This window comes from Ipomoea nil, unplaced genomic scaffold, assembly GCF_001879475.1.
Source record: "Ipomoea nil cultivar Tokyo-kokei standard unplaced genomic scaffold, Asagao_1.1 scaffold2921, whole genome shotgun sequence".
NCBI lineage: Eukaryota > Viridiplantae > Streptophyta > Magnoliopsida > Solanales > Convolvulaceae > Ipomoea > Ipomoea nil.
In genome coordinates, this window is record NW_017619349.1 from 1,608,463 (window position 1) to 1,634,640 (window position 26,178).

At 36.8% G+C, this 26,178-nt stretch overlaps 3 protein-coding genes across 3 annotated transcripts; 1 reads left to right on the forward strand and 2 right to left on the reverse strand.

Moving 5' to 3' along the window:
• Nucleotides 1–328: 328 nt before the first annotated feature.
• On the reverse strand, nucleotides 329–4,526 carry LOC109161030 (probable mitochondrial-processing peptidase subunit beta, mitochondrial). Its single transcript, XM_019309332.1, has 9 exons — nucleotides 3,768–4,526; nucleotides 3,073–3,237; nucleotides 2,846–2,983; nucleotides 2,607–2,755; nucleotides 2,171–2,279; nucleotides 1,520–1,618; nucleotides 1,372–1,437; nucleotides 982–1,089; nucleotides 329–726 (listed from the first exon to the last, which is right to left on the reverse strand). Exons 1-9 carry the CDS (start codon nucleotides 4,428–4,430, stop codon nucleotides 637–639), a joined length of 1,587 nt encoding a protein of 528 aa, XP_019164877.1. The 5' UTR covers nucleotides 4,431–4,526; the 3' UTR covers nucleotides 329–636.
• A 1,789-nt stretch (nucleotides 4,527–6,315) lies between these two features.
• LOC109161029 (alpha-1,4 glucan phosphorylase L-2 isozyme, chloroplastic/amyloplastic-like) lies at nucleotides 6,316–13,541 on the reverse strand. The gene is made up of 15 exons (XM_019309331.1): nucleotides 13,310–13,541; nucleotides 12,484–12,716; nucleotides 12,280–12,381; nucleotides 11,563–11,739; nucleotides 11,137–11,412; nucleotides 10,637–10,908; nucleotides 10,041–10,158; nucleotides 9,536–9,949; nucleotides 9,011–9,163; nucleotides 8,654–8,782; nucleotides 8,130–8,366; nucleotides 7,915–7,991; nucleotides 7,197–7,383; nucleotides 6,898–7,098; nucleotides 6,316–6,675 (listed from the first exon to the last, which is right to left on the reverse strand). Exons 1-15 carry the CDS (start codon nucleotides 13,539–13,541, stop codon nucleotides 6,559–6,561), a joined length of 2,925 nt encoding a protein of 974 aa, XP_019164876.1. The 3' UTR covers nucleotides 6,316–6,558.
• Nucleotides 13,542–22,623: 9,082 nt separating this feature from the next.
• On the forward strand, nucleotides 22,624–24,060 carry LOC109160804. Its single transcript, XM_019309050.1, has one exon. The coding sequence runs from the start codon at nucleotides 22,624–22,626 to the stop codon at nucleotides 24,058–24,060; it is 1,437 nt and encodes a 478-aa protein (XP_019164595.1).
• The last annotated feature ends 2,118 nt before the right edge of the window (nucleotides 24,061–26,178 follow it).

Sequence of the window (26,178 nt, forward strand, 5' to 3'; positions counted from 1 at the left end):
GAATTAAAATTGAAACATAAGAACAGTTTTGCTTATGGTTCATAATTGAAACTCAAAAAGTTCTGGTTTCAGTTTATTAAAGTTGAGAATCGGTTAGTTTCGGTTCCAAATTGAGAAAAAAATAAAATAAAATAGTATCCATACTATTGTAAATTTTATCCATAAAAAAGAATAAAATTCAAATCAACAATTTAAACTAGAATTAATTCCAATTCTAATTTATTATTTTTCAAAACTATGAATCAACGATTTAGAACCAACTAGAACTGTGGTCATATCTAACGACTTCTACTTACTACTAACAAAGCGCAAAGAACAAACACATAAATGAAGTGTTGAAACGAGTGGCTCTTATTTCACAGTAGCTATAAAATAGTTACATTTTCATAGCACCAAAACATACAATCACCCAATTGCTACCAGTTCTGCAAAAGAAACAATATAATGCTCATTACTGAGACTTGATACATCACCATTTGTACAAAAGCTAGAAGGTGATCCCAGAAAAAACCAACTTATTTCCACCAAAACTTGTGCAGACTCTGAGTGTTATGATGCCTAACACAGGCTCTTGAAGAAAAACCGCGTTACAGAAATATAACAGAAAAAAAAAAAAGCGGGCAAAGGAATAAAGGTTTAGTAGCGCAGCCAGTATGTCCTGCGTCTAAACCAGTTGTAATCGGGTAAGTAGCCCTGAATCGCTCCCCTTGCTGCAATTGCAATTTCCTGTAATGGTAAAACGTTAATCTTCAAGATTTTCACGCCATAGAGAACAAATAACAAAACTTTTTGCAAATGCACTATCGCAGCAGAGACATTTTCTTCGGGTGCAAAAATGCTTGTTTGTAATCAATCATGATCATTCCAGATTCCGGACCTAATGGCTAATGCACCCCAAGTTTCTAAAGCCAGCTATAATCACTGGCACTTAACTACAAAGTAGTGACAGAAACACAGGTCTGAGAGGCCTTGTGGGCTTACCCGGTCAAAAATAAAACGGTTGGCAACTCTTTTTATGGTGCTGGCATCCACAGCATCAATCCTGGCAAATAACTCAGCATATGGAATTCTTCGGCCATAGGTTATTAACTGCACAAAAATCACCAGAAATGTAAGTAAACACACAACTTTGTGACACAAGTCACACAACAAAGCATTAAGAAAAAAAATGGGATGTGCAGCAACCAGAAAAAAAAAAAAAAAAAAAAAAAAAAAAAAAAAAAAAAAAAAAAAAAAAGGTTCTTATATGCCAAAGCAATTGGCTCGATCAACTACAGGAAGATGTAGAGGTTCTCTGAGACAAACATGTTGCCAGAATACTTCCACTAGCATCTATAAATCTAATACTGTGACTACCACATTATTGAGTACCTGATGTCCGATTTCTTCAGCAGTAGCACTTGATCCATTAATTTGGAGTATCAAGGAAGATTTTAGCTGCAAAAGACACAGTTATTGCATGGGGGACAGATAACAGCAACAAAAGAAAGAAGTTAACAGACTAATCAGTGATAAGAACCTGATTACGAGCACGAATAACATCAGCTTCAGATACTCGGTAGCATAACTTGCATATCTCATACATTATTGAATAAGCTAAGTCATCCAAGCAATCAGGCTAGCAAAGCACAAAATCCAAAAGTAAGTTCCCTTCATGTGAATCCATCACATATTCACAAGTCATCAGCACTAAGAAACATATATCACCCTTCACTCTTTTGCAAGCCACTTATTGTGGAAGTATGGAATTATGATCAGCAGAGAAAGATGTGCATGAAGCTAAAGAAAGTTTGAAGCTACATCAAAATGTACAAGGAAAAGTAACATCTTATAGGAAGTAAAACAGAACCAAATAAATATAAGGAATGTGTTATTTTCCTATTCTCATTTTTTTCCGAAGTATTTATTAGCTCTAGAAGTATTAAATTAGATACTAGAGTTTACCAACTTATACAAAAACTGTAAAGCTTAGTATTGTTTATTCACAAATGAAAACTTGATCAAGATAAATATAAGAGATTGTAATGGTACACCAAGAACACGCACACAAACTGATTAGAAAATGGGAATAAGCAACTCATTTTCATAATTGGAAAACTAGGTTTAAAGCAGAATATTATCTTTGTTCTTTGAAGACCATAAACATACCATTTCCTTAGATTGCACTCACCTTGGCTTCAGCATAGACGCCAAAAAGCCCCGTGTCTTTATAGTTGATGTTAAAACCCGTCACACTCTCACCTATCTCATTAATGGCCACTCTTTGTACAAGCGCTGAACTGTTAACATACAATATACCAGTGCAATTAGAATAATAGTTAAGCCACACAAAACCACAAAGTGAAAACAAAATATAAATTTCTCAGTAATGTCTCAATACTTTTTTCTTTGTTTTCCAATTTTTTGATTACATATTATGGGGGATGAGGGAGATAGAATTCAAACCTATGAATAATTCCATATATTTAAATGTGTTCAAGCATAATTGAAAGCATAAGTTGTTGGTGATAATACGTATTTATTATTTTATAGTTATCCTCAACACCTTACTACTCTAGCAAAAGAGCAAAAATATGTGGCTGCTTTTAGCAATAAGAAAGACCAACCCCATGTGCTTCCCCCCTCCACAGCTTTTGTTCCATGAACCAAACATTTGTTGCAAGACCATCAAAGCAGTGGAATCAGGGTCTGTCCATGATGCTCCGTTGAAGGCAACCGCAAATTGAGCAAGAGGCAGATCATCAATAATTCGAACCTATTATTACAAAATAATACAGCATGTCAAAGGTCAAGAATACATGATATTGAATATGCAGATCATAATTCTTCTAGGTATCTAGCACACCTCTGAACCAGTGAATATTGATGGGTTATTTGCAACCAACTGAGGCGTGGTAACAGGATTAGCAGATAGTTTGGTGAAAAACTTCTTCACTTGTTCAACAAAATCCTCATGTTTAACAGCTCCAGCAGCAGAAATCACCTAAAGCAAATATGGTATGTATGAAGCACAGCAAGATTCACAAAGAACATAGGAAACATACAGACAAGAAGAAAACAATATTCCAATACCATTCTATGCGCTGCATAATGGGTTGAAATGTAATTCTGAATGTCCTCCTTCGAAATTTTCTTTATGTTCTCGGCAGATCCAATAACAGTTCTACCCAAAGGAGTGTACTGGAATGCAGTTGCATGTAACTGGTCACAAATGATTTTCTTGGGATCTGTTTCTCCCTACATGAAAAATTCTTCAAAAAATCACATCGAGGCTAGTCGAGATCTAAAACAATTTCCCTTTGTCCACAAAAAGGAAACATAAAGTAATGAATGCTGAAATACTGTCTTAGATATTTCTGGAAAAAAAAAAAAAAAAACATGCACTTGATTGCATAACAGAACTCGATCTTCAACCATCACAAGAATCCAACATGGGAGTAATAGCTTGTTTAATTGGTGTAGAGTTAAATTTGGGAATCCTATTTAAAAATGTAAGCCAATCTAGTGGAGAAACAATAACGTAAAAAATAGAATTTTGTTAGCATTAAAGAGCCAGTTCGAAATTCATGTTCTTTCCCTCCAATGAACCAGCTTGAACTCATGGATCCTTCTTCCCTTATACAGAGTAATTTTGTATTCAAGTCATTTTAAGGCGACAATTAATAGTATAATCCAGTTCCTCCATAATCATTTCAATCTCGATAAACGTACAAGAGACTGACTGCAGTTTAAAAATGAAGCAAAAACAAACCATTCGTATTTCGTACCTCTTCCATTTCTCGGAGAATCACTTTGCGCTCATGATTAATCTTCTCATCCTCGAACTTCGGGTTCTGCACTATGTCAGATAGAAGTTGGAGCGCCCTGGTCACGTCCTTGCTCTGGACTTTGGCACAGTACGTGGTCATTTCCCTAGAAGTGGAACCACTAATGTGCCCTCCCATGTTCTCAACCTCCTCCTCAACGGCCTTGGGTAGCCGCTTCTCGGTCCCTTTGAAGATCAAATGCTCGAGAAAATGCGCCACGCCGTTGTTGTCATCAGTCTCGAACCGAGACCCGGCGTCGATCGACACACCTATGGCTGCGGTCTTCGCGGCGAGATTAGACTCGGTGGCCACACGTAAGCCGTTAGGGAGAGTGGTGACTTTAGTCTCCGGGACGGAGAGGATCGAGGTGTGATCGGTTTGAATCGGGTGGGGGGAATTGTGCTGGAGGAACCTCGGGTCGGGTGTCTCGAGTTTCCTGAGCTTGGATTTCACCCGCTCGGCTAAGCGATCGTAGATCATGAGGTCCGGAGGAGGTGGGGAGGGTGGTGCCGGAGCTTCCGCAGCCTGAGCTAACTGGGAGGCGAAACGCGTGGGTTGAGTCAGGCATGGCGCAGTCAGGTGCCGAGAGCGGCGCGTGAAAGAAAAGAGGTGGCGCGTTGTCATTCCTCCGTTGTTCCAATTCGAGCTGTTTTTTCAGTTGAGCGACGGAGATGAGAATGGAGAAGAAGATGATGATTGAATCGAGCTAACAGCTTTTTGGAGAAGAATTTTCCGATTGACCAGTTTACACGTGCCACGTGTTAGTTACTAATATAAATACTAAAATATCCTTGGTCAAAATTTGTGCCTAGTAAAATGGGTGAAACTTTCTTCCTATTTTACAAGGGAATATATATACCGGAAAATTTATATTACAAATATTTACAAATATAGATATAAAAATTAAAATATATAAGTATTTATACGAATATTAGTAAATTTTGACTGTGATAAATAAAAAGTTTGTTTTGTTTTGATATTTAGGAGGTAAAAAATTTATAGAGAAAGTTTAGAAGTTAAGGATAAAAAGTTTATTAAAAGAATAAAAATTAAAATATACAAGTATTTTCTTGAATATTATTAACCATAAACTATATAGTAAATTTTGATACTATTGAAATAATAATGATATATCATTTTTATTGCCTTAAAAATTGAGATTAAAATGCAAAAAGGTGAGTTAGTTAAATCCAAATAAAATTTTGAGAAAATGACACTTTTTTGCCTGGATTATATGATTCTAGCATATTTTTCTTCTGAATTATTCATGTAATCATTTTAGCCCCCTTAATTATTTTAAAAATGGCGATCCCCCTTCCCCCTCCCCCCCCCCCCCCCCCCCCCGCCGGATATATTAAATGAACATTTATACCTTTAAAATAAACATTTTATTTATTTTTTCTTCTCCAATAAATTATTGCTTATACATTGGGATGATTACGATTCGGTTCGAACTGAACCGGACACTATAGCAATCGAATCGAAAGTTTCCGGTTATGATTTAGAACCAAAATTTAATATTTGGGTTTCAGTTCATTAAAATCATGAATCAAAAAAATTGAAAATCCTGAACCGTGCGTGAATCGGCGGTTCAAATCGGAACAACTATTAGCATAGTATAAAATTAAAATTACAATATTTGTAAATAGTGTATGTTCTTTTTCACATTTATTCTAATTCTCACATATAAGTATATATAATTGCGATTTAGTTTTGATTTTGAACCGCTAGTTCACTATTCCTGATCCAATTTAAACTGCTAGTTCAAATTTTCTTTTAATTTTTTTTTATTTTTAAAATAGTCTAAATTCAACAATTAATGTATTTTATTTTTTTCAGTTTGGAATATGAACCGGCCGTTTCGAAATTTGTAATCGGAACTTTTCCTTTGGTTGCGGTAGTTTCTGTTCGGTTTAAACCAAATCGTGGTCATAATTTGGTGGAGAAGAAAAATAAATGTTATTTATTTATTTTAGGGGTAAATATGTCCATTTAACATATCGGGAGAAATTGCCACTTGAATAATTCAGGAGAAAAAATTAATAAGTATCTAACTCAGAGAAAAAAAGTGTTATTTTCTCTAATTTTCAAGTATTTAAACATCCAATAATGGAATGACACATAGGTGGCAACATTCTTACTCAATCACAAAGATATTTTTTGTCAAAAAAAATTGTATTGTACAACTCATTTATAATATAATGTATATATATATATATATATATATATATATATATATATATATATAAACTTTGTCAAAAAAAATTGTATTGTACAACTCATTTATAATATAATGTATATATATATATATATATATATATATATATATATATATATATATAAAGACACATTATAACCCTACATGACAAAGGACCATAAAGACGTAGGTACCAGCTCAAACCAAGAAGGTCAATAAGTTGTTCTCACTTATTTTATCAATGTGAGACTCTTAATAGACTGCATTCATGTTTCCAACAAGTTTTTGACAATGCAACACTTTCCCAAGAAGAATTTTAAGTGCATGGCTGCAATTACATGACAAATGATATACATACTTCCATGGAACTTCAAGACAGTTTAGAATACAATATCTCTGCTCTCTAATCTGAAACAGTAAAGTTTGTTGCAAATCTCTCTCTCTCTCTCTCTCTAGTCTCTATATATATATATACCTTGAAGAGGCAAGGGTGAGGTATCTCCCAAAAACAAGCTTCACCACTTCATACAAATAATCCTCCTCATCAACCAAGCCTTAGGGTAATACTACAGGTTCTATCATCCATATATCTCTTGCATATTGATGGATCGTCCTGTCGCTGCTAAACTTGGATGATCCCGCAGTGTTCAAGATCGACATTTTGGTCCATTTCTGCATCATCCACCACCAACACATTAGATGCAAATCACAAATATAATGGTTGTTTCCATGTATTATGGATGAAAGAATGGTCATATAGTACTAAATTGAATTGTGGTCATGTTTCAGACACATTGACTAAACCCCTGGCTGAATTGTAGGCACGGGACAACTGGCCCCTAGGTTTCGCTTATCATAGATGTAACTTGATGGTGATGACAGATATATATATACCTTTTGGTCTCGATATGCCTCGTCAACCTTCTCTTGGCACTCTAAGTAACTTGGGAAGTCCTTTCCAACGAGAAAATAATCAGCACGGCCATAGCCCTCGTTTCCTTCCAAGGACCCCATCAGCTCCTCGTAGTTGTAGGGGCCAAAGACGCCTGTCCTAACAAATGCCTTCACTTCTTCAAATCTCGGGTCTGGTACAAACTGCATAGAGTTTTGAAGTCATAGATGCATTAGGTTCTTGAGTGCCTGCCCAGAATGCAGAACAGATAGGCGACTTATTCGTTCTGTGGCTAACTCACCTTTCCCTCAGCTCTTTCTTTGCGTAGACCAGCAATTTCATCAGCACGAGCACCAAAGAGAAAGAAGTTGTTTTCCCCAACCTCCTGCCTTATTTCAACATTCGCCCCATCTAATGTTCCAATCAGGATGCAGCCGTTCATGGAAAATTTCATATTGCTGGTTCCACTGGCCTCCATTCCAGCAGTGCTAGCAAATTTTGGAATGTCAGAGTGTTAGGATCAAACGCTTACCACTACGCCAAAAGCTATAACTAGTAACAAAGGTTCAATTTCGAGAGGCTGGCAAGTTGGGTGGGTGGGTGGGTGGGGGGAATTGTTGGACGGAGGCCTGAAGGGCCAAGTCCCGGTTCTTGAAAATGTGACTGTATAAAGAAATAAAGTTGTGTCTTCGTTATTAGCTATAACTTTTGACTGATTTCTAAATGAAAAAACTTTTTCAACCACTAACAACATGTTTGGTTCATGGAATGAATTTTAAGGGAATATGAATGCTATTCTATAAAGAATGGAATAGGCAAGGAATAGAACACGAATTGTATCCTATTGTTTGGTTTGCTAAACAACTCATTCCCAGGAACTAAATGCATTAACAAACAATGGAATAGACCTATCCCCAGGAATGTCATTCCATTCCAGGCTGGCCTATTCCGCAAACCAAACGTGCTGTAAGTTTAGTGAGAAGAGGGATGTGCATGTTGTATTTAGATCAAACACATACCTAATATGCTGGGACAACTCGCTCCCGGGGATTAGCACTTCCGCCACACTGACATTGTAATCTGGGACAAAGATGACCTGAAAAGAAAAGGAATACACAAAAGTTGTGAATGAATTTGTTATACTTGAATTGCAGAGGGATAGACTGTGCTAACAATGTTCTAATGGAATATGAAAGTGGATAATCTGTGGAAAATATGATGGTCAAAATGGTACCTTCAAGAGATCACCTATCTCAGGATCGTTGTTTACAGTAGCCCCAACATCAGTGATAAATTTCACAATCCTTTTAGCCTGGATGTATGTGGCAAATGCTTTTCCTCCAAATATGCAAACCCGAGGAACATATTTTTTCTTTCTCTCTTCTGCACTCATTTCCTTCATCTTTTTATACCGATAAACTATTCCCATAATATTCAAGAGCTGTCTCTTATACTCATGAATGCGCTTCACCTGGAAGAAAGATAGTTTGGTCATGTTTGTGCATCTGGAACAATAGAGAAAGGGTAAAGCAACAGTTGATCAAGCGCTTACCAGTACGCCAAAAGCTATAGCTAGTAGCGAAAACGCTTATACTGCCATATTTTCGAGTGGCAGGGTGTTGGACTTGGCCCTTCATGCCTCCGCCCAACAATCCCCTAGCCACCTGGTGGTGGACTTGGCCCTTTACTGGCCTCCGCCCAACAGATTCATTTGTCTCCTTATACCAAATGAAATATTTCTGGTAAATAGAAAATCACCTGCACATCGAACATGGCATCAGGGCTGACAAGATATCCAGTTTTTTCTTTAAGGAAGGACACTATCTTCATCTTGTTCCTTAGTTTTGCCTCCCTCCACTGAGACTGGAGCTCTTCATTATTGGCAAACTATTGGCAAAGCAAGAACATGATTTTTAAAGTTTATGGATTTTTGTTTTGATGCAAAGAGAGGTAAAATATCAAGCAAGTAAATGATCCCCCTGACCTAAATGTTTCACCTGTTAAAAGTAGACATTTCTTATCAAGGAAATCAACCATGCTTTAAATTTTTATTTTTAAATAATACTCTGCATTGCTACTTAAGTACTTATAAATTGAACATATCCAAATTTCTACCTTTTGAAGTTCTGCCAACTTTTCGGTGTTTATCAACCAATCTTCAGATCCAGTCCAACTCGTTATTATTTCACTCAACTCTGGGTTACAAAAGCCAATCCATCTTCTTGGGGTTACTCCATTTGTTTTATTTTGAAATTTCTCTGGCCACAGCTGCCAACAACCAAGGAGTTTTTAGAGTAGTGGAAGTTCCTTCCACAACCTTAATTAACACTCAAAATGATGAATTCATTTCTTGCCCCAAAAGGTTAAATCCCCAACCCCAGCCCAACAGAGTATCTGGGAGGAGATAAATCACGGTAACTCAGTGGTTCAGCAAACAGGACTAAATGTCGGTGCGCACAAGGGATCTACCCACTTTGGGCATAATCCCTACACTGTCGTTGCCAAGTTTCAAACCTTGGTTTCTTGCCCCAAACACTGCCTACTGAACCAGTGAGCTAAGCCCGTGCGGGCATGATGGATTCATTTCTAAAGTCAAGAGATGAAGGAGAGAAAAACAGGCAGACTAACTAAGCCAATTACCTCATAAAATTCATTAAAGACTTCCTTTTTCACTATTTCACTATGAATCTCAGCAACACCATTCACTGTATGTCCACTAACCACACATAGATTAGCCATACGGACCATCTTTGGCCTCTTTTGATCTGGTTCAAATTTCGCCTTTATCTTTGTTCCAGGATCCTCTACTTTCTCAGCTTCAGTTTCTTCATCATTCTCATCTACAGCACTGGTCTCGGCTGATTCATCTTTCGATTCATCCTTAATTTCTTCTTCTTCTTCAACTGTATCAACAATGCTTTCCTGTGTCTCAAGAAGCAACTCCATTACTGTACCAGGCAATTCAACATTTTCTAGAATTCTCATCCGGTTCAACTTCTCTTGCAACAACTCAAGATCTGCAGTACCATATTCAGCAACGATAGTATTGACGAACTGCAACATGTTTCTATTGAATCAGTACATAAATAGGTATCAAAAAGGACAATTATGGGGGATGGAGTGGTTTCAATTATGGCCATGTCACCTCCTCATCTATCATCTTTATGATCTCCACATGCCTAGGAAGTAGTTCCTGCAAAAGTTCCAAACTCCATTTTTCCAGAGCCTCTGGCAAGACAGTGTGGTTGGTGTATGCCACGGTCCTGGAAAGTAATCAAAATCCCAGAGAATAGCATTATTGGAACTGTTTCATAGCATCTAGTTGCAGCTACAAGAAAGCAAGTGAATAAATCTCTTAATAAATTAAGTTAAAACCGATGGCAGTGCTTGGCCTTTTAGATTGCTGTGTTAGCCCGTGTATACTCCAGATCTCAGAGTCTGTGTTGGGCGGAGGCAGGTGAAGGGTCAAGTCCAGCATCAGGTGGCTAGCGGGATTATTGGGTGGAGGCCTGAAGGGCCAAGTCCAGCACCCTACTTTTGAAAAACGTGACAGTATAAGGAAATAAAGTTGCGTCTTTGCTACTAGCTATAGCTTTTGGCGTAGTGGTAAGCGCTTGATCCTAACAAGTAGTATTAGAGCCAGGTCAGGGGTTTGGGGAAATTGTTGGGCGAAGGTCTGAGGGGCCAAGTCCAGCACCATGCTTCTTGAAAATGTGGTGGTATAAGGAAATAGTTATGTACCTTTGAGTGATTTCCCAAGCATTTTTCCAGCTTAAACCTTTCACATCAATCAAAATCCTTAATAATTCTGGTATGCATAGTGTCGGGTGAGTATCATTCATCTGTACCGCAACCTTGTGAGGGAATTCATCCCAGTTCGCTTCCGCTCCTGATCTCTTCTCAAACCGTGCAATAATGTCCTGAAGGGAAGCAGAACATAGTGTGTATTGCTGCTTCAATCTCAACGTCTTCCCCTCTAGCGACTCATCACCAGGGTACAAAATATAGCAAATCTGTGGCATTGGTGATGAGTTAGTAAAAATGGGTTGTGAAGCAAGCCGGCATATAACAACTTTTCTTCGTGCACTCACACAATATTATCTATTAGAAAAAAATGACAAGATATGCCAACTAACAACTGAATAAGTACAGTTATGATTATGAACAGATACTACATTGTAACAGAGTGTAGTACTAAAAAAAAAAAGTACAGTTATGATTAACAGCTAACGAAAACAGACCTTTTCAGCCCTCTTAAGGGCCTCATATGCTTTGGGGTGGTCTCCAGTATTAAAAGCTTGTAAATCAAAAGCTTCTGCAGCAACTTTTGTTGACCATAAACGAAGGTTAAGAGTGGTTTTGGTTTTGTATCCCGGGATCGGGACATCATAGGCAACCGCTATTACATCTTCTCCTCCAACCCATTCCTTCCTTCCATCAGCACCTTCAATCACTTCCCCGTAGAATTTCACAGGATATGAGATATCGTTTCTAGCAATCTCCCAAGGGTTGCCCATCTGATACAACATTGATTCTATGAATAGATAGAATAACAAGGATATCTCCATTCTCCCAATGCTATTGATATAGAAGAAAACATTGATAAAGTATTTTTATGCGAGTAAATAAAGTCTACATAAGCAGCAAAAAACTCATAAATGTCATACCTCAAGCCAATTTTCAGCAACTTCCTCCTGACCATCTTTCGTTATAAGCTGTTTGAAAAGGCCGTATTTGTATCTAAGTCCATAACCCCATGCAGGGTAATTAAGTGTAGCCATTGAATCTAAGAAGCATGAGGCAAGCCGTCCTAATCCTCCATTCCCTAAAGCGGCATCTGGTTCCTGTCAGTCATCAAGTAAACAACTCAAGGGAAATTCTTCATATCTCCACAGCTGAAGAGGACGTGCTGAGGATCTATCTGAAAGTTATGATAAAATACAAACTGGAAGAGCCTCAATGTAAGGATCATCAAAGCCATTATTACAACTATAATGCCATGACTGCCCGAAGTTATTGTTGGGCAGAGGCTAGAGAAGGGCCAAGTCCAGCACCCTGCCTCTCGAAAATATGGCAGTATAAGGAAATAAAATTGTGTCTTGGCTAGGCACTTGATCCTAACAAGTCGTATAAGAGCCAAGTCACAATTCGAGTCCCAACTAGTGTAAAAACTGTGTAGGCTGGCGGGTGCAAGTCCAGCACCAGGCCGGTCCTAACAGTTATCATGAAACTAGAGGATGATGGCAGAAAGTACATAATTTTAATGCACAAGATTGAATCAACAATATTAAAGAAACAATAGCATCTCACAAGGAAGGGTGAAAGGATGAATTTAGAGTATATATATTCCCATTAATGAATGCCAGTGTTGCAAAAGACCCAACCTGCTTAGCTACATCCTCTAGGTTGTGCCCGAGCTTTTTTAAAGCCTCTGCATAAGCTCCTGTTAGCTCCAAGTTACCAATTGCATTGAGCAGTGCTCTACCCTGCATGTTGAGCACATATATAATATATAAACATAAATGTGCAGTCCAACTATCAGTTTAAACTTTTAATTGAGATAGAACATATGCTTTAATTAGACCAACCTGGAGAAATTCCATAGAAAGATAATAAGCCTGTTTTACATTCATCTTCTCATAATAATCATATGTAGCATTCCAATTTATAATGAGCATATCACGAACACTCCCTGCTGTTGCATTGAATGCCTTTGGAAGCTCAAACCGCTCGGGAGAAAATGATGGCGTGAACTCTGCATGGTATTTTATACTTGATGCAAGAGATGCTGAATCTGGTTGAAAAGCATCCAATGCCAGCCCTGAAAGTACAAAATCAAATTCTTTAACTTTGGTTGAGAACTTAAATGTATATTCTTTCTTTCTCTTCTAGTAGACCTCAAGGACCCTGCATCTCAATTCAGCTCTGAATAAATAGCAGGCCAAATTCATGGAAAAAGAACTCTAATTCCTTGAAACTTTTTAAATGAACAAGTGAAGGATAGCATAATGTTGGGCGAAGGCCAGTGAAGGACCAAGTCTAGCACTAAGTGATCAGAGAATTGTTGGACGGAGACCTGAAGGCCAAATCCAACACCATGCCTCTAAACAAAAGTTTGCATATTCGCTATTTGACATAGTAGTAAGCATTTGATCTTAACAAGTGGTATAACTGTCTGTTAAGACTGACAGGTGCCGGGGGAATTGTTGGGCAGAGGCTCGTGAAGGGCCAAGTCAAGGCCTGAAAGGCCAAGAGCTATAGTTTTAGCCTAGTGAAAAGCATATGATGTGTAAAAACTACAGTTTTTAACAGAAGAGAAGTATGAAAAAAATGAAATTTCTTGAAACTAGAAAGGGATTTGAACGCTGCATTAAAGGAATAGCCAATTTTAAACCCAAAGAAAAAGAACAAAACCTTCGTTATCAGATGAATAATCTTTAACTCTTTGTTGATGATCACTAGCAACATTGCTGATAAGTAGATTTCTTCTTCGCCAATGAATCAAATGGAACCCACCCCTCCTTTTATTGGAGAAAAAGTTTGGGTTTTCACCCCTGAAGCCATTGAAACCAAGAATGGTGCTTGTAATGGAGCTTGAATGTGAAATTGAGTTCACCCCAACCCAAGAAAATGCTGGAGCCGCCATTATGAACTATGTTCAGAATAGATTCAAGAAGCTATATTTATATATGATATGTATTCTGATTGGAGTAATGATTGAGAGCAGAGAAGAGTGGGGAGGGGGGGTTAGGGATGGTTTTAGCTTCTTATCTGTGAGTGGTGGTATATATGAGTGGCTATTTTGCATGTTGAAAATGAGCCAATTGATATTTGTCTTTACGGTATGGACAACTGCAAATTAAGTAATGGTCTTTCAGATATTTTCTTTTTCTTGCAACTTTTACCGTCGTTATATTATAGACCGCGGTGCATGTGCACTGCGGTAAAAAACGGCGCCGTTTCTTTAAGTAAAGAAACGGCCCGCCGTTAGAGTTAACGGAGTCCGCTTGTTTGGTGTATTAAACACCAACTGATACTATAGTATATCTAAACCGACACTGCAGTTATATCAAAATGATACTGTAGTTATAGTGAAATGAAACTGCAGTGTATATAAAATGAAACTGAATAACATTTCACATATTTGAGTGTATATTGTACAATGAAGCTGTAATTATATCAAAATGATCATGTAGTTGTGTTTTAATGAAACTATAGTGTATATAAAATAAAATTAAATAACATTTTCACATATTTGAGTCTATAAATATCGAATGAAACTATAGTTATATCGAAATGAAACTGTAGTTGTGTTGAACTGAAACTGCAGTGTATACAAAATGACACTGAATAACAGAGTTACTTTTTGCAAAAGGATGTGAAACGGCAGAAACAAACACGGTTTATTTTCATTTAAAAAAAAAAAGACGCGCGGTGCATAATCGATTATGCACCGCGGTGCATAATATAATTTGCCCAACTTTTAGGACCCATGTATATTTTGCACCGTTCCAAAAATTGGCCTAGGCCCTAGGCCCTCTAGGCCGTAACGCTTTTCTCTTAGGCGGTCGTCCGGGCAGTCGGTGGCAATTTATATCCTACACCACAGCGCGCGTTGCACTGTGCGCCCAAATGCAAAACGACGTCGTTTTAATTTTTTTTTTTTTGAAATTTTCCGCCCCAGTGAATGGCAGTTATTTTTTCTTTAAAAAAAATTCCTGTTCAAAAATGTACATAATGTTATACTAGAATACACATAATTGTATACATGAATGTACATAATTATATAACAAAATATACATACTCTTTTTAAAAGATAATACACATAATCTAACATAATACATAATAAACATAAATTTTTAACATAATACACATCAACTCTTAACATAATACACACAAATTTTCTGATTCGGATGTACATAATTGTATAAAAAGAATGTACATAATTGTATAAAAAATGTACGTAACTGTATGAACAAATATACATAACTGTATGAACAAATATACATAATTGTGTGAACAAATATACATAATCATAGCAACTTCCTATCGCGCCTCTCAAAACGACCCCAAAACGACGTCGTTTTGGGAGGCGCGCGGCGCACAGTGCTACGCGCGTCGTGGTGTAGGGTATAACGATTGGCAGTCGGTCACTTATGTGCCGATTGATTCAGTCGAGTTAATTCGTCTAATTCGATCGAGTTAGTCGAGTTAACTCGGTCGATTCAGTGTTGTTAATTTTTTTCAATATATATATGACATACACTAACACATGTGCACTATTTTTTTTAGTTAGCTACTTAGGCCATCTAAGTGTTAGGCGCCACTATATCGTCCGACTAGCGCCTAACACCTACTGCAACCATGATATTTTGTTATTTTGTATTAGCATTGTCCTGAAAATTTCTTATGCATTTGTAGCTTTTTGTCTAAATACTGTATCCTAAAATTTGCTAGTACAAGTTACTAGCAAATTTTTTAGGTTGATCTATCCCAAGTCCTTCTTTGTTATTTTGCATATTTATTTATGTTGATTGCTATCCTCCAACTTTAAATTATTGCTTAGCTTCCACCGATTTCCCTATCCTCGTGTCTAGAATTCTAGATACTTTTTGAGATCATGCTTAAACGCCATTCCAATGAACGATAAAAACAAAATTCTTTGTTTGATTTTCACCCGGATCAATGCTCCAAAGATAACTTTCTTTTCATTGAATTTGAGAATATCTTGAAACAATAATCCTTGATCGAATTTCTTAAGGAGATTCGTATAAGCTAAGAGCTGAGAGAGCAAAGTATGAAAGAGAGATTGAGAAAATGTTCTAAAGACATTTTTACCAAAATTAGTCATTTTTTCTTCGATTATATTGTGAAATTTCTATTAACTCTATTCTCTATATGGTGAACTAAACAGTGAAAATTTTGAAAAATACTCCTAAATCTAATGTATATATCAAGAGGTTTTTTTTTTTTTTTTTTTTTTTTTTTTTTTTTTTTTTTTTTCAGTTTCTTGAAACAATTTCCATTAACATAAATAATTATGTGCTTTGAAGTTATAAATTTTCTTTTTGAATTGATCTAGTTTTTAAAAATTACTTTCGCATTAATCTTTTTGAAATGGATGCAAATATGCATCTAAACGTATATAATACTTTGAATATCAACTTTTCCCCCCTAGACACAAATATCTCCCCTCCAACGTAAAGGATGGCCGTGGTTTGATTCACTAGGTACTAGCCTCTTTACTACTCAATACTTTAAATCAATATCCTCTAAAGTTGATGACGGTGGTTGACCAGGATCTGGACCTGTAGGGACCAATCTTTTCATAGCTCCATATTTAAAATTAAAATTATTTGTTGAAATTGATGATGGTGGTTGGCCAGGATTTGGACCTGTAGGAACTAATCTCTTCATCGCTCCATATCTCGTATCAAAATCATCTGTTGAAATTGATGATGGTGGTTGACCAGGATCTGGACCTGTAGGGACCAATCTTTTCATAGCTTCATATGTCATATCAAAATTATGTGTTGAAATTGATGATGGTGGTTGGCTAGGATTTAGACCCGTAGGAACCAATCTCTTCATTGAAATTGATGATGGTGGTTGTCCAGGATCTGGACATGTAGGGACCAATCTCTTCATGGTTCCATATCTCATATTAAAATTATTTGTTGAAATTGGTGATGGTGGTTGGCCAGGATTGGGACCCGTAGGAACCAATCTCTTCATCCCTTCATATCTCGTATCAAAATCATTTGTTGAAATTGATGAGCGTGGTTCGATAGGGATTGGACCCTTAGCTAGGAACCAATCTCTTCACCTCCCCATATCTCATATCGAAATCATTTGTTGAAATTGATGATGATGGTGTGTAGCTGTGAAGCCTTTTCGAAAAGATCATCTAGACTTCAAGTCTTCACAACACAAGGAAATATTGCAACTTATATTTGAAGGTTCAAGCATCATCAAGACAAGATTTCACAAGTTGGAGAATATCATTATTTCTTTCCAACCATCAACTCTGAAGAAGACGTTGATAGAGGCGGAGTAAACTCTAGGAGTTGAAAAACCTACGCAAGTAGCTGTCCAGCTTAGTGATCAAGGAAGCTAGCTTGTTTAGTTTGTACTATGAGTGATAGTGCAAACCCTTTCACAAGTTTGAAAGAAGAGTGGAGTAGGCTTCGTTAATAGCCGAACCACTATAAAAATCTATCTCTCACTCTTTCTTTACTTTCGGCTATTTATCTGCCTTGCATCGCATTCATACTAATCAAACCCTAATTTTCATAACGAAAGTGTGCAAAGAATATTCTAAAACGAACTCACATATTTTCTGCTGTGCATTACTCCCCGAGAGCTGTTTTCGAAAAATTGAGTAGAGTCTATTCACCCCCCCCCCCCCCTCTCTCTCTAGACTCTCTTTCGACCCTTCCGGGGTCAACAAGTGGTATCAGAGCGGTTACCATGATCGGTAAGCGCCTTGTGCATACTGCCTGGTAGATCCCTTTTCAACAAAAAAAGATCCTTAAAAATTCTCAATTTTCTCTTTGCACATTTTTTAAAAAAAAAATGGAAAAGGATAATGGTAATAGATCTAGACCTCTTGCTTTTAACTTATCCAAGTTTGATGAGTGGAAAGTAAGAATGCAGGCACATCTTTCGGCCATCCATGACGAGATGTGGGATGTCATCGAAGATGGACCTATCGTGATAACAATGGTGAACACACAAGCAGCAGTTCAAGGAGCAGATCCCGAAGTGATGATTCTGAAACCCAAGTCTCAACTCACCTCGGAAGAGAAAACATGAGCAAACCTTGATAATGTTGCACAAGACATCTTATACAAGTCTCATGATGATTCGCTGTTCCCAAGAGTACGAAAGTGCAAAACGACAAAAGAGATGTGGGATACCCTCATGAACCTAGGCGAGGGAGATGAACAAGAAAAAGATAACAAGCTCACCATGACCATGAAAATATTTGAAGACTTCAAGATGATCCCAAATGAGACAATCACCGAAATGGAGTTTCGGTTTATGAAGCTTCTTGGAGAAATTTCAGATCTTGGGAAAGAACCAACTCAGAAGGAGATCAACTTGAAGATCCTTCGTGGTCTACCGAAAGCTTGGGACATGAAAGTAACAGCAATGAGAGATCTTAAAGTTGTTCAAACTACTCAAATCTTCAGTGATCTAAAAGCATATGAATTTGAGCACGAACCCAAGAGCAGTGAGGAACCAGAAATCAGAAACATCGCTCTATCAGTAAGTCAGCAACCTTCAACATCTAGCAGGTCGAATTCTAATCCCTCTGATTTCTTAACTGATGATCAGTTTGCTTTGTTTGTACAAAAATTTAAAAGGTTCATGCGAAAGAACAACTTTCAAGAATCCCAAACAACCCCCAACTCAAGTCGAAAGTACTCAGAAGGAACATCTTATCCCAAGAGACAAGAGTCGAAGGAAGCTCAAGTGCTATGCTACAACTGTAGAAAGCCAGGACATTTTAAGGCAAACTGTTCTCATCCTATATATGATTCTAAGATATTTCTCACAACATCCTTTTAAAATATACCAATCATAAATATATTTCAATCACCATTGTAGAAAGGGGCAGAGCTATAATGGGGGCAATAATCGCCCCCTCCCCCACCCCCCTATATAGTACCCCATTGTCTGTATACCAATCATAAATATATTTCAATCACCATTGTAGAAAGGGGCAGAGCTATAATGGGGGCAATAATCGCCCCCTCCCCCACCCCCCTATATAGTACCCCATTGTCTATATATATATATATATATATATATATATATATATATATATATATATATATATATATATATATATATATATATATATATATGTATGTATAGAATATAGTACGTGATTAGAGATAAATAAATCTACAAATCTAATAAGAGCCAATAAAGTTATTAGGCCCTTAACATGAACAAAAAAGTGTTGGTGTAATTGTTTCTTGAAATAAATGGTTCATATTATTTTGATTTTAGTATTTTTTTTTTCCATTTATGGTATAATAAACGATCGTTTTACAAGATCATGCCTAAACGCTATCCTAACAAACGATAAAAATAAAATGCTTAATTCGATTTTCACTCGAATCAATGCTCCAAAGGTAACTTCTTTTTGTTTTTTTTTCATTGAATTTGAGAACAAGTTTAGATAATAATTCTTGATTGAATTTCCTAAGGAGATTCGTATAAGAGAGAACCAAGTATGAAAGAGAGATACAAAAAATGTCCTAAAGACATTTTTACCAAAATTAGTCATTTTTTCTTTGATTAAAATGTGAATTTTCTATTAACTCTATTCTCTATGGTGAACTAAACATTGAAAAGTTTGAAAAATGACTCCTAAATCTAATATATATATCAAGAAGTTGTTGTTGTTGTATTTTTTTTTTTTTTTGTTTTGTTTTGTTCTGTTTTTTTTTTTTTTTTTTTTTTTTTTTTTTTTTTTTTTTGTTGTTTTTTTTTTTTTTTTTCAGTTTCTTGAAACAATTTCCATTAACATAAATAATTATGTGCTTTGAAGTTATAAATTTTCATTTTGAATTGATCTAGTTTTTAAAAATTATTTTCGCATTAATCTTTTTCAGTATAGTCAACTTTGTTGTATTGCAAAAAAAAAAAAATATTAATCTTTGTGGCAAGATGCATATTTTCGCTAGTATAACTAATAATAGTTTTAACATTTTTCCATCACAAGCCTTAATTAAAATCAAACATTATTATTATTCTCATCAAATCAAGAAAGCATTGAAATGGATGCAAATATGCATCTAAACGTATATAGGGCTTTGAATATCAATTTTTCCCCTTAAACATAAATATCACCCCTCCAACGTAAAGGATGGTCGTGGTTTGATTCACAAGGTACTAGCGTCTTTACTACTCAATACTTTAAATCAATATCCTCTAAAGTTGATGATGGTCGTTGACCAGGATCTGGACCTGTAGGAACCAATCTCTTCATAACTCCATATCTCATATCAAAATCATTTGTTGAAATTGTTAATGGTGGTTGACCAGGATCTGGACCTGTAGGGACCAATCTTTTCATAGATCCATATGTCATATCAAAATTTTTTGTTGAAATTGATGATGGTGGTTGGCCAGGATTTGGACCCGTAAGAACCAATCTATTCATTGAAATTGATAATGGTGGTTGGCCAGGATTTGGACCCGCAGGAACCAATCTCTTCATTGAAATTGATGATGATGGTTTGCTAGGATTTGGACCCGTAGGAACCAATCTCTTCATCGCTCCATATCTCGTATCAAAATCAGCCATTGAAATTGATGATGGTGGTTGACCAGGATCTGGACCTGTAGGGACCAATCTTTTCATAGCTCCATATGTCATATCAAAATTATGTGTTGAAATTGATGGTGGTGGTTGGCCAGGATTTGGACCCGTAGGAACCAATCTCTTCATTGAAATTGATGATGGTGGTTGACCAGGCTCTAGATCTGTAGGGACCAATCTCTTCATGGCTCCATATCTCATATCAAAATTATTTGTTGAAATTGATGATAGTGGTTGGCCAGGATTTGGACCCGTAGGAACCAAAATCTTGATTGAAATTGATGATGGTGGTTGACCAGGATCTGGACCTGTCGGGACTAATCTCTTTATGGCTCCATATCTCATATAATAATTATTTGTTGAAATTGATGGTGGTGGTTGGCCAGGATTTGGACCCATAGGAACCAATCTCTTCATTGAAATTGATGATGGTGGTTGACCAGGATCTGGACCTGTTGGGACCAATCTCTTCATGGCTCCATATCTCATATAAAAATTATTTGTTGAAATTGATGATGGTGGTTGGCCAGGATCTGGACCAGTAGGGACTAATCTCTTCATCCAAATTGATGATGGTGGTTGACCAGGATCTGGACTTGTAGGGACCAATCTCTTCATAGCTCCATATCTCATATTAAAATCATTATAATGTTGATTTTGGTTTGTAGGTGATGATGAAATGAGTACGTACAAATAGGAGAGAGAATGCAAACAAATGAAGTTGATGATATTCAGACTTCATTCTTGAAAATCAAGAGCTAGATATTTTCACGGTAGATTTTTGAAAATATAACAAAAAAAAGATTATAGATCTTGTTGTTTTATTCAACAAAATGGTGTCCTATATATACACCCACTTGAATCGTATTGACATGAATATATAGTAATTTTATGAGTTTGGTAAAATTTATTTATTTTTATTGAGTAAGTCGTATTGATATGAATATATAGTAATTTTACGAGTTTTGTAAGATATTATTTTTTTTTTATCGAGTAAATCATTTTGACATGAATATATAATAATTTTATGAATTTGGTCAGATGTATTTACTTTCTTGAGTAGAGCTGTATAAAGGAATTATAATTAATATTGATGAAAATGACAAATTGAAATCGAATAATAAATATTACTTTATATAAGATTCTAAGATATTTCTCACAACATCCTTTTAGAATATAACAATCATAAATATATTTCAATCACCATTGTAGAAAGGGGCGAAGCTATATTGGGGGTAATAATCTCCCCCCCCCCCCCCCTCCCTATATAGTACCCCATTGTGTGTATATATATGTATTGAGTATAGTACGTGATTAGAGATAAATAAATCTACAAATCTAATAAGAGTAAATAATGTTAGGCCCTTAACAAGAATAAAAAAATGTTGGTGTAACTGATTCTTGAAATAAATAGTTCATATTATTTTGATTTTAGTATTTTTTTATGATTTTCCTCATTTACCCTATGTTATATTATTTTCTTAGCTTAAATAACCTACATTCCTTTAGTATAAACTTTAGTAACGGAATATTACATTAACTATTTATTATTCTTAACTTTTTTTTTTTTTTTGAATGCTACTAGCTCTATTACATTGTAGTATCTGTTCATATACTTTCTCAACCTACTGAAACACAAAGAGCCAATAACGCCTCCACTGAGGCTCGAACTTACAACCTTCCAAATGGAAGTCCAACCCGGATACCATTATTCTTAACTTACTTATTAATTTATATAAGATTTGTCTTAGATTCGAACCTCATTCCAATCAGAGTTGACATAATGGTTAAACATATTCTTCGAATATATATGTTAAAATGTAGGGGAAAAAAATGCAATATAAAATTTAACATAAACTTTGATCAAATAATTAACCCGACTAAATACATAGCAATCAAAGTTGAGCGTCAAAGATTATAAATCAATAACTTTGAAAATCATTTTCTTTCAATTTTTTTTTTAAAAAAAAATTATGGTAAGTTTTTTTTTTTTTTTTTTTTTTTTGGGTTAAATAATCTTCTTTTGATTATTTATAACAAAATTCAATATTTCAACTATGATTTTGTATTATTTGAATGATTTAGGTCTCCAACACTCTAATAATTTTTATTTTTATAAAAACAATGAGATTGTGTAGACAGGTTCAACAATCCCGTTTGTTAGTCCCGTTACTCTCAATATCTCTTTACAGTACAAGACAATAGGGTGCTTGAGCCCATTGACAGAGCTTATAAGCCCGTTGCCTAGTACCGTGAAGGTAATTACCAACGGGACATGTGATTACTGATTATTAGTCTTCACATTATTATTATTATTATTATTATTATTATTATTATTATTATTATTATTATTGGTTAAACTAATATAATATATAGTGATCAGTATGTCATGTGCAAGGCTCGCTACGTTCCTTGGCAGTTTACCTTTCATTTTATCGCTATTTATGCGAAACACACTAGAGCAGACAGATCCCAGTTATGGACACAACTTTCAGATTGTATAGATGATAATAGACCACTACTTCTGGCAGGAGACTTTAATGTAATTTCAAGCATCTCAGAGCATAGAGGCAATGCTCTTCCGGATGTCAATTGCATTTTTGATTTTTCCAACTTCATTACCGATAATTCGCTTATTGATCTGGCTACAATAGGCAGCTTATACACATGGCATGGCATCCGTAATACAGGTGCTGTCTGGAAACGGCTGGATCGTTTCCTGATGAATCCACCTCTAAGAGATTACTTTACGGAGGTTCGAATAAATGTCTTAGCCAGGACGTCTTCAGATCATTCCCCGATCCTCCAAAGCGGGACTAATAACACTTTGTCATGCCCAAAACAGTTCCGTTTTCAAACAATGTGGACTTCCCATCCAGATTTCATCAATGTTGTTAGACTAAATTGGAACCAGCAGGCTGATGGAGGAGGAATGCGGGCTCTGGCTTTTAAAATAAAGCGCCTCAAACGTTGCCTCCGAATTTGGAATAGAGATACTTTCGGGAACGTATTTGATCGTATTCGAGTCCTGGAATCTAGTGTGGCAGAAGCAGAGAACACCTTTGATGATGATCCTTCACCAGGTAGTCGGGAATCACTTCATAAACTCCAGGCTGATCTCCTACAAGCTCTCAAACAGGAGGAAATGTTTTGGAAGCAAAAGGCTAGAGTGAAATGGCTAAAAGAGGGAGATTCCAACACCCGATTTTTTCACGCTGTGGTTAAGGACAGGCATCAGAGACAGAGAATAAGTGCTATCAAATCAGGTACGGGGGAGCTGCTCACAACTCAACCGGCTATTCAGACGGAAGAGGTATCCTTCTTTTCTGGTTTATTTTCAGCAGAGGACTGCCCAGGAATGGAGGCTTTACTTCAGTGCCTACCGGTGGGCGTGCTTGACTCAGATAAAGCCGCCTTATCTCTGCCCGTCACGAGAGAAGAGGTTAAAGAGGCAGTCTGGAAACTAGATCCGGACAGTGCAGCTGGCCCAGATGGTTTTTCGGGCGCCTTCTTCCGTCATTGCTGGGACATTATTAAAGATGATCTTTACATGGCAACCTTAGACTTCTTTGCTGGTGTACCCGTTCCCCGTGCTATGGCAAGCGCTCAAATAGTGTTGATTCCCAAAAAATTGAACCTGGACACATTCGCGGATTACAGACCAATATGCCTTTTCACTTTTGTCAGCAAGGTCTTTACAAGAATAATAGCCTCTCGGCTAAGTACAATCCTACCCAAAATCATCTCAAGGGAGCAAGCTGGTTTTTTGCAGGCAGAAGCATTCAAGATAATGTTTTATTGGCTTTTGAACTGCTACAACATATAAATAAATGGTGTCGGGGTGCGAACGTTGTTGTTAAACTAGACATGATGAAGGCATTTGATCGAGTCGCCTGGCCCTTCCTCCGAGCGGTTCTGGATAGATTGGGTTTCCCGGTGTCTTTCATCAACTTAATTATGAACAACCTGGAGGCGACGAGACTCTCTGTTCTGATTAACGGAGTAAGCTGTGGCTTTTTCCAACCGACGAGGGGGGTCAAGCAAGGGGATCCTCTCTCGCCCCTCCTCTTCATTCTTGCCTCGGAAGCTCTCTCTCGCTCTCTCATCTTAAAAATGGGTACGGGAGGTTTGTCTCCTTACTCATCGAGGATAAATTGCCCTATTGTTACTCACTTGGCATTCGCAGACGACATAGTCATTTTTGTCAATGGCTCGTCTGGTTCCCTAAAAGCTTTGTCGGAGGTTCTGCAGCTCTATCAAGACGGTTCCAGACAAAAAATTAACTATAGCAAGAGTTTCTTCGTCACCTCAAAACATTGCCCAAGCGGCAGGGTTGCGGCTATGTCTCGAATACTGGCAATGCAATGCACCACTTTACCATTCCGTTATCTGGGGGTCAACATGTTCACGGGCAGAAATAGAACACACTATTACCAGCATCTTCTGGAGAAGATTGACAATAAATTACTCGGTTGGCAGAGAAAACTGCTATCCCAAGGAGGCAGATTAACACTCTGTTAAACCATAATATTTTTTGTGGTCCAAATTCAATAAGACAATGTCTCTTACACATTCTCTCCAAGTTTGCGGTGCTCGATTTGTTTGTCGCATGATATGCTTGTTCTTAGTGTATAAATAGTTTGTCCATTTTGATTTGTAAAACACTCCTATTAAATTGCTCATTCTTACATCAAATTCTTTCTCTTTCTTTTGTCCCTACGTTGACATACATACATATATATATATATATATATATATATATATATATATATATATATATATATTTACTCTAGTGATAATATATATATTTCCCTTTATTCCTAATTATTTTGTCTTTTAATATACTTTCCCTTTTATTCAACTTCTATAATTCTCAATTTTCGATTCTTCGCTTCCGCATTATTCCGCTATATTCCTAACAAGTGGTATCAGAGCGGTTTAATTGAGAGTTATTTTTCAAAGATGTCGACTGTTACCAAGTTCGATATCGAGAAGTTCGACGGGAAAATTAGCTTTTCTATCTGGAAGGTTCAGATGGAAGCCGTTCTAACCCAGAACGGTTTGAAGAAAGCGCTAGCTGGGAAGAAGAAGAAACCGGCTGCAATGACAGATGAAGATTGGGAAGATTTGGATGACAAAGCACGTTCAACCATTCAGTTGTGTCTGTCTAAAGAGGTTCTACGTGAGGTGGTGAGTGAGAAGACTACGTCAGATTTATGGTCTGAGCTGGAGTCGCTTTATATGGCCAAATCTCTGGCGAACAAGCTGCGCCTGAAGGAGCGTCTGTACACAATCTGTATGACGGAAGGTACTTCGATTAAATCTCATTTGGATGAATTTAATTCTATTTTATTGGACTTGGAAAATATTGATGTCGTAATTGACGATGAGGATCGTGCTGTTTTATTGCTTGTCTCTCTCCCTAAATCGTACAAGCATTTCAAAGAAATTATGCTGTATGGTAATAGTAGTGATACCCTTACTTTTGACAATGTTAAGTCAAACCTATTGTCCAAAGAAAAGTTTGACTTTGAAATTAAGTCTGAGGACAAAGGTGAAGGCTTGACTGTAAGGGGTCGTTTACTTGAAACAGAGAGTAGCAATAAAAAATCTAGATCCAAGTCCAAAGGACGTAAGTCCAACAAATCCTGTAAGTACTGCAAGAAGCAGGGTCACGATGTGACTGAATGCTTCAAGTTGAAAAACAAGCAAGAGAGAGAAAAGAAGTATGCTGAAGCTAGTGTTGTTGAAAGTGATTTAGAAGGCGATGTTATGTTATCTGTTAGCTCCGGTGACAAACGGAGCAAGACTGAGTGGATTTTGGACTCTGGTTGTACGTTCCACATGTGTCCTCACAAAGACTGGTTCGTCTCTCTGGAACCAGTTGATGGTGGAGTTGTCTTGATGGGTAATGATACCCAATGCAAGGTTAGTGGAATTGGAA

Bases quoted from the DNA above. Each gene is read 5' to 3' on its own strand.
- LOC109161029 (XM_019309331.1), bottom strand. From the start codon at position 13,541: ATGGCGGCTCCAGCATTTTCTTGGGTTGGGGTGAACTCAATTTCACAT. The intron at 8,783-9,010 runs GTAGAAATTTGG...CTTTGCCAATAG, and splicing joins AGTTGGCAGAACTTCAAAAG to TTTGCCAATAATGAAGAGCT. The intron at 7,384-7,914 runs GTATGTGTTTGA...AAAATTTGCTAG, and splicing joins GAGTTGTCCCAGCATATTAG to CACTGCTGGAATGGAGGCCA.
- LOC109161030 (XM_019309332.1), bottom strand. From the start codon at position 4,430: ATGACAACGCGCCACCTCTTTTCTTTCACGCGCCGCTCTCGGCACCTG. The intron at 1,619-2,170 runs GTGAGTGCAATC...GTGCTTTGCTAG, and splicing joins GCGTCTATGCTGAAGCCAAG to CCTGATTGCTTGGATGACTT. The intron at 1,090-1,371 runs GTACTCAATAAT...ATTTTTGTGCAG, and splicing joins CTGAAGAAATCGGACATCAG to TTAATAACCTATGGCCGAAG.
- LOC109160804 (XM_019309050.1), top strand. From the start codon at position 22,624: ATGTGCAAGGCTCGCTACGTTCCTTGGCAGTTTACCTTTCATTTTATC.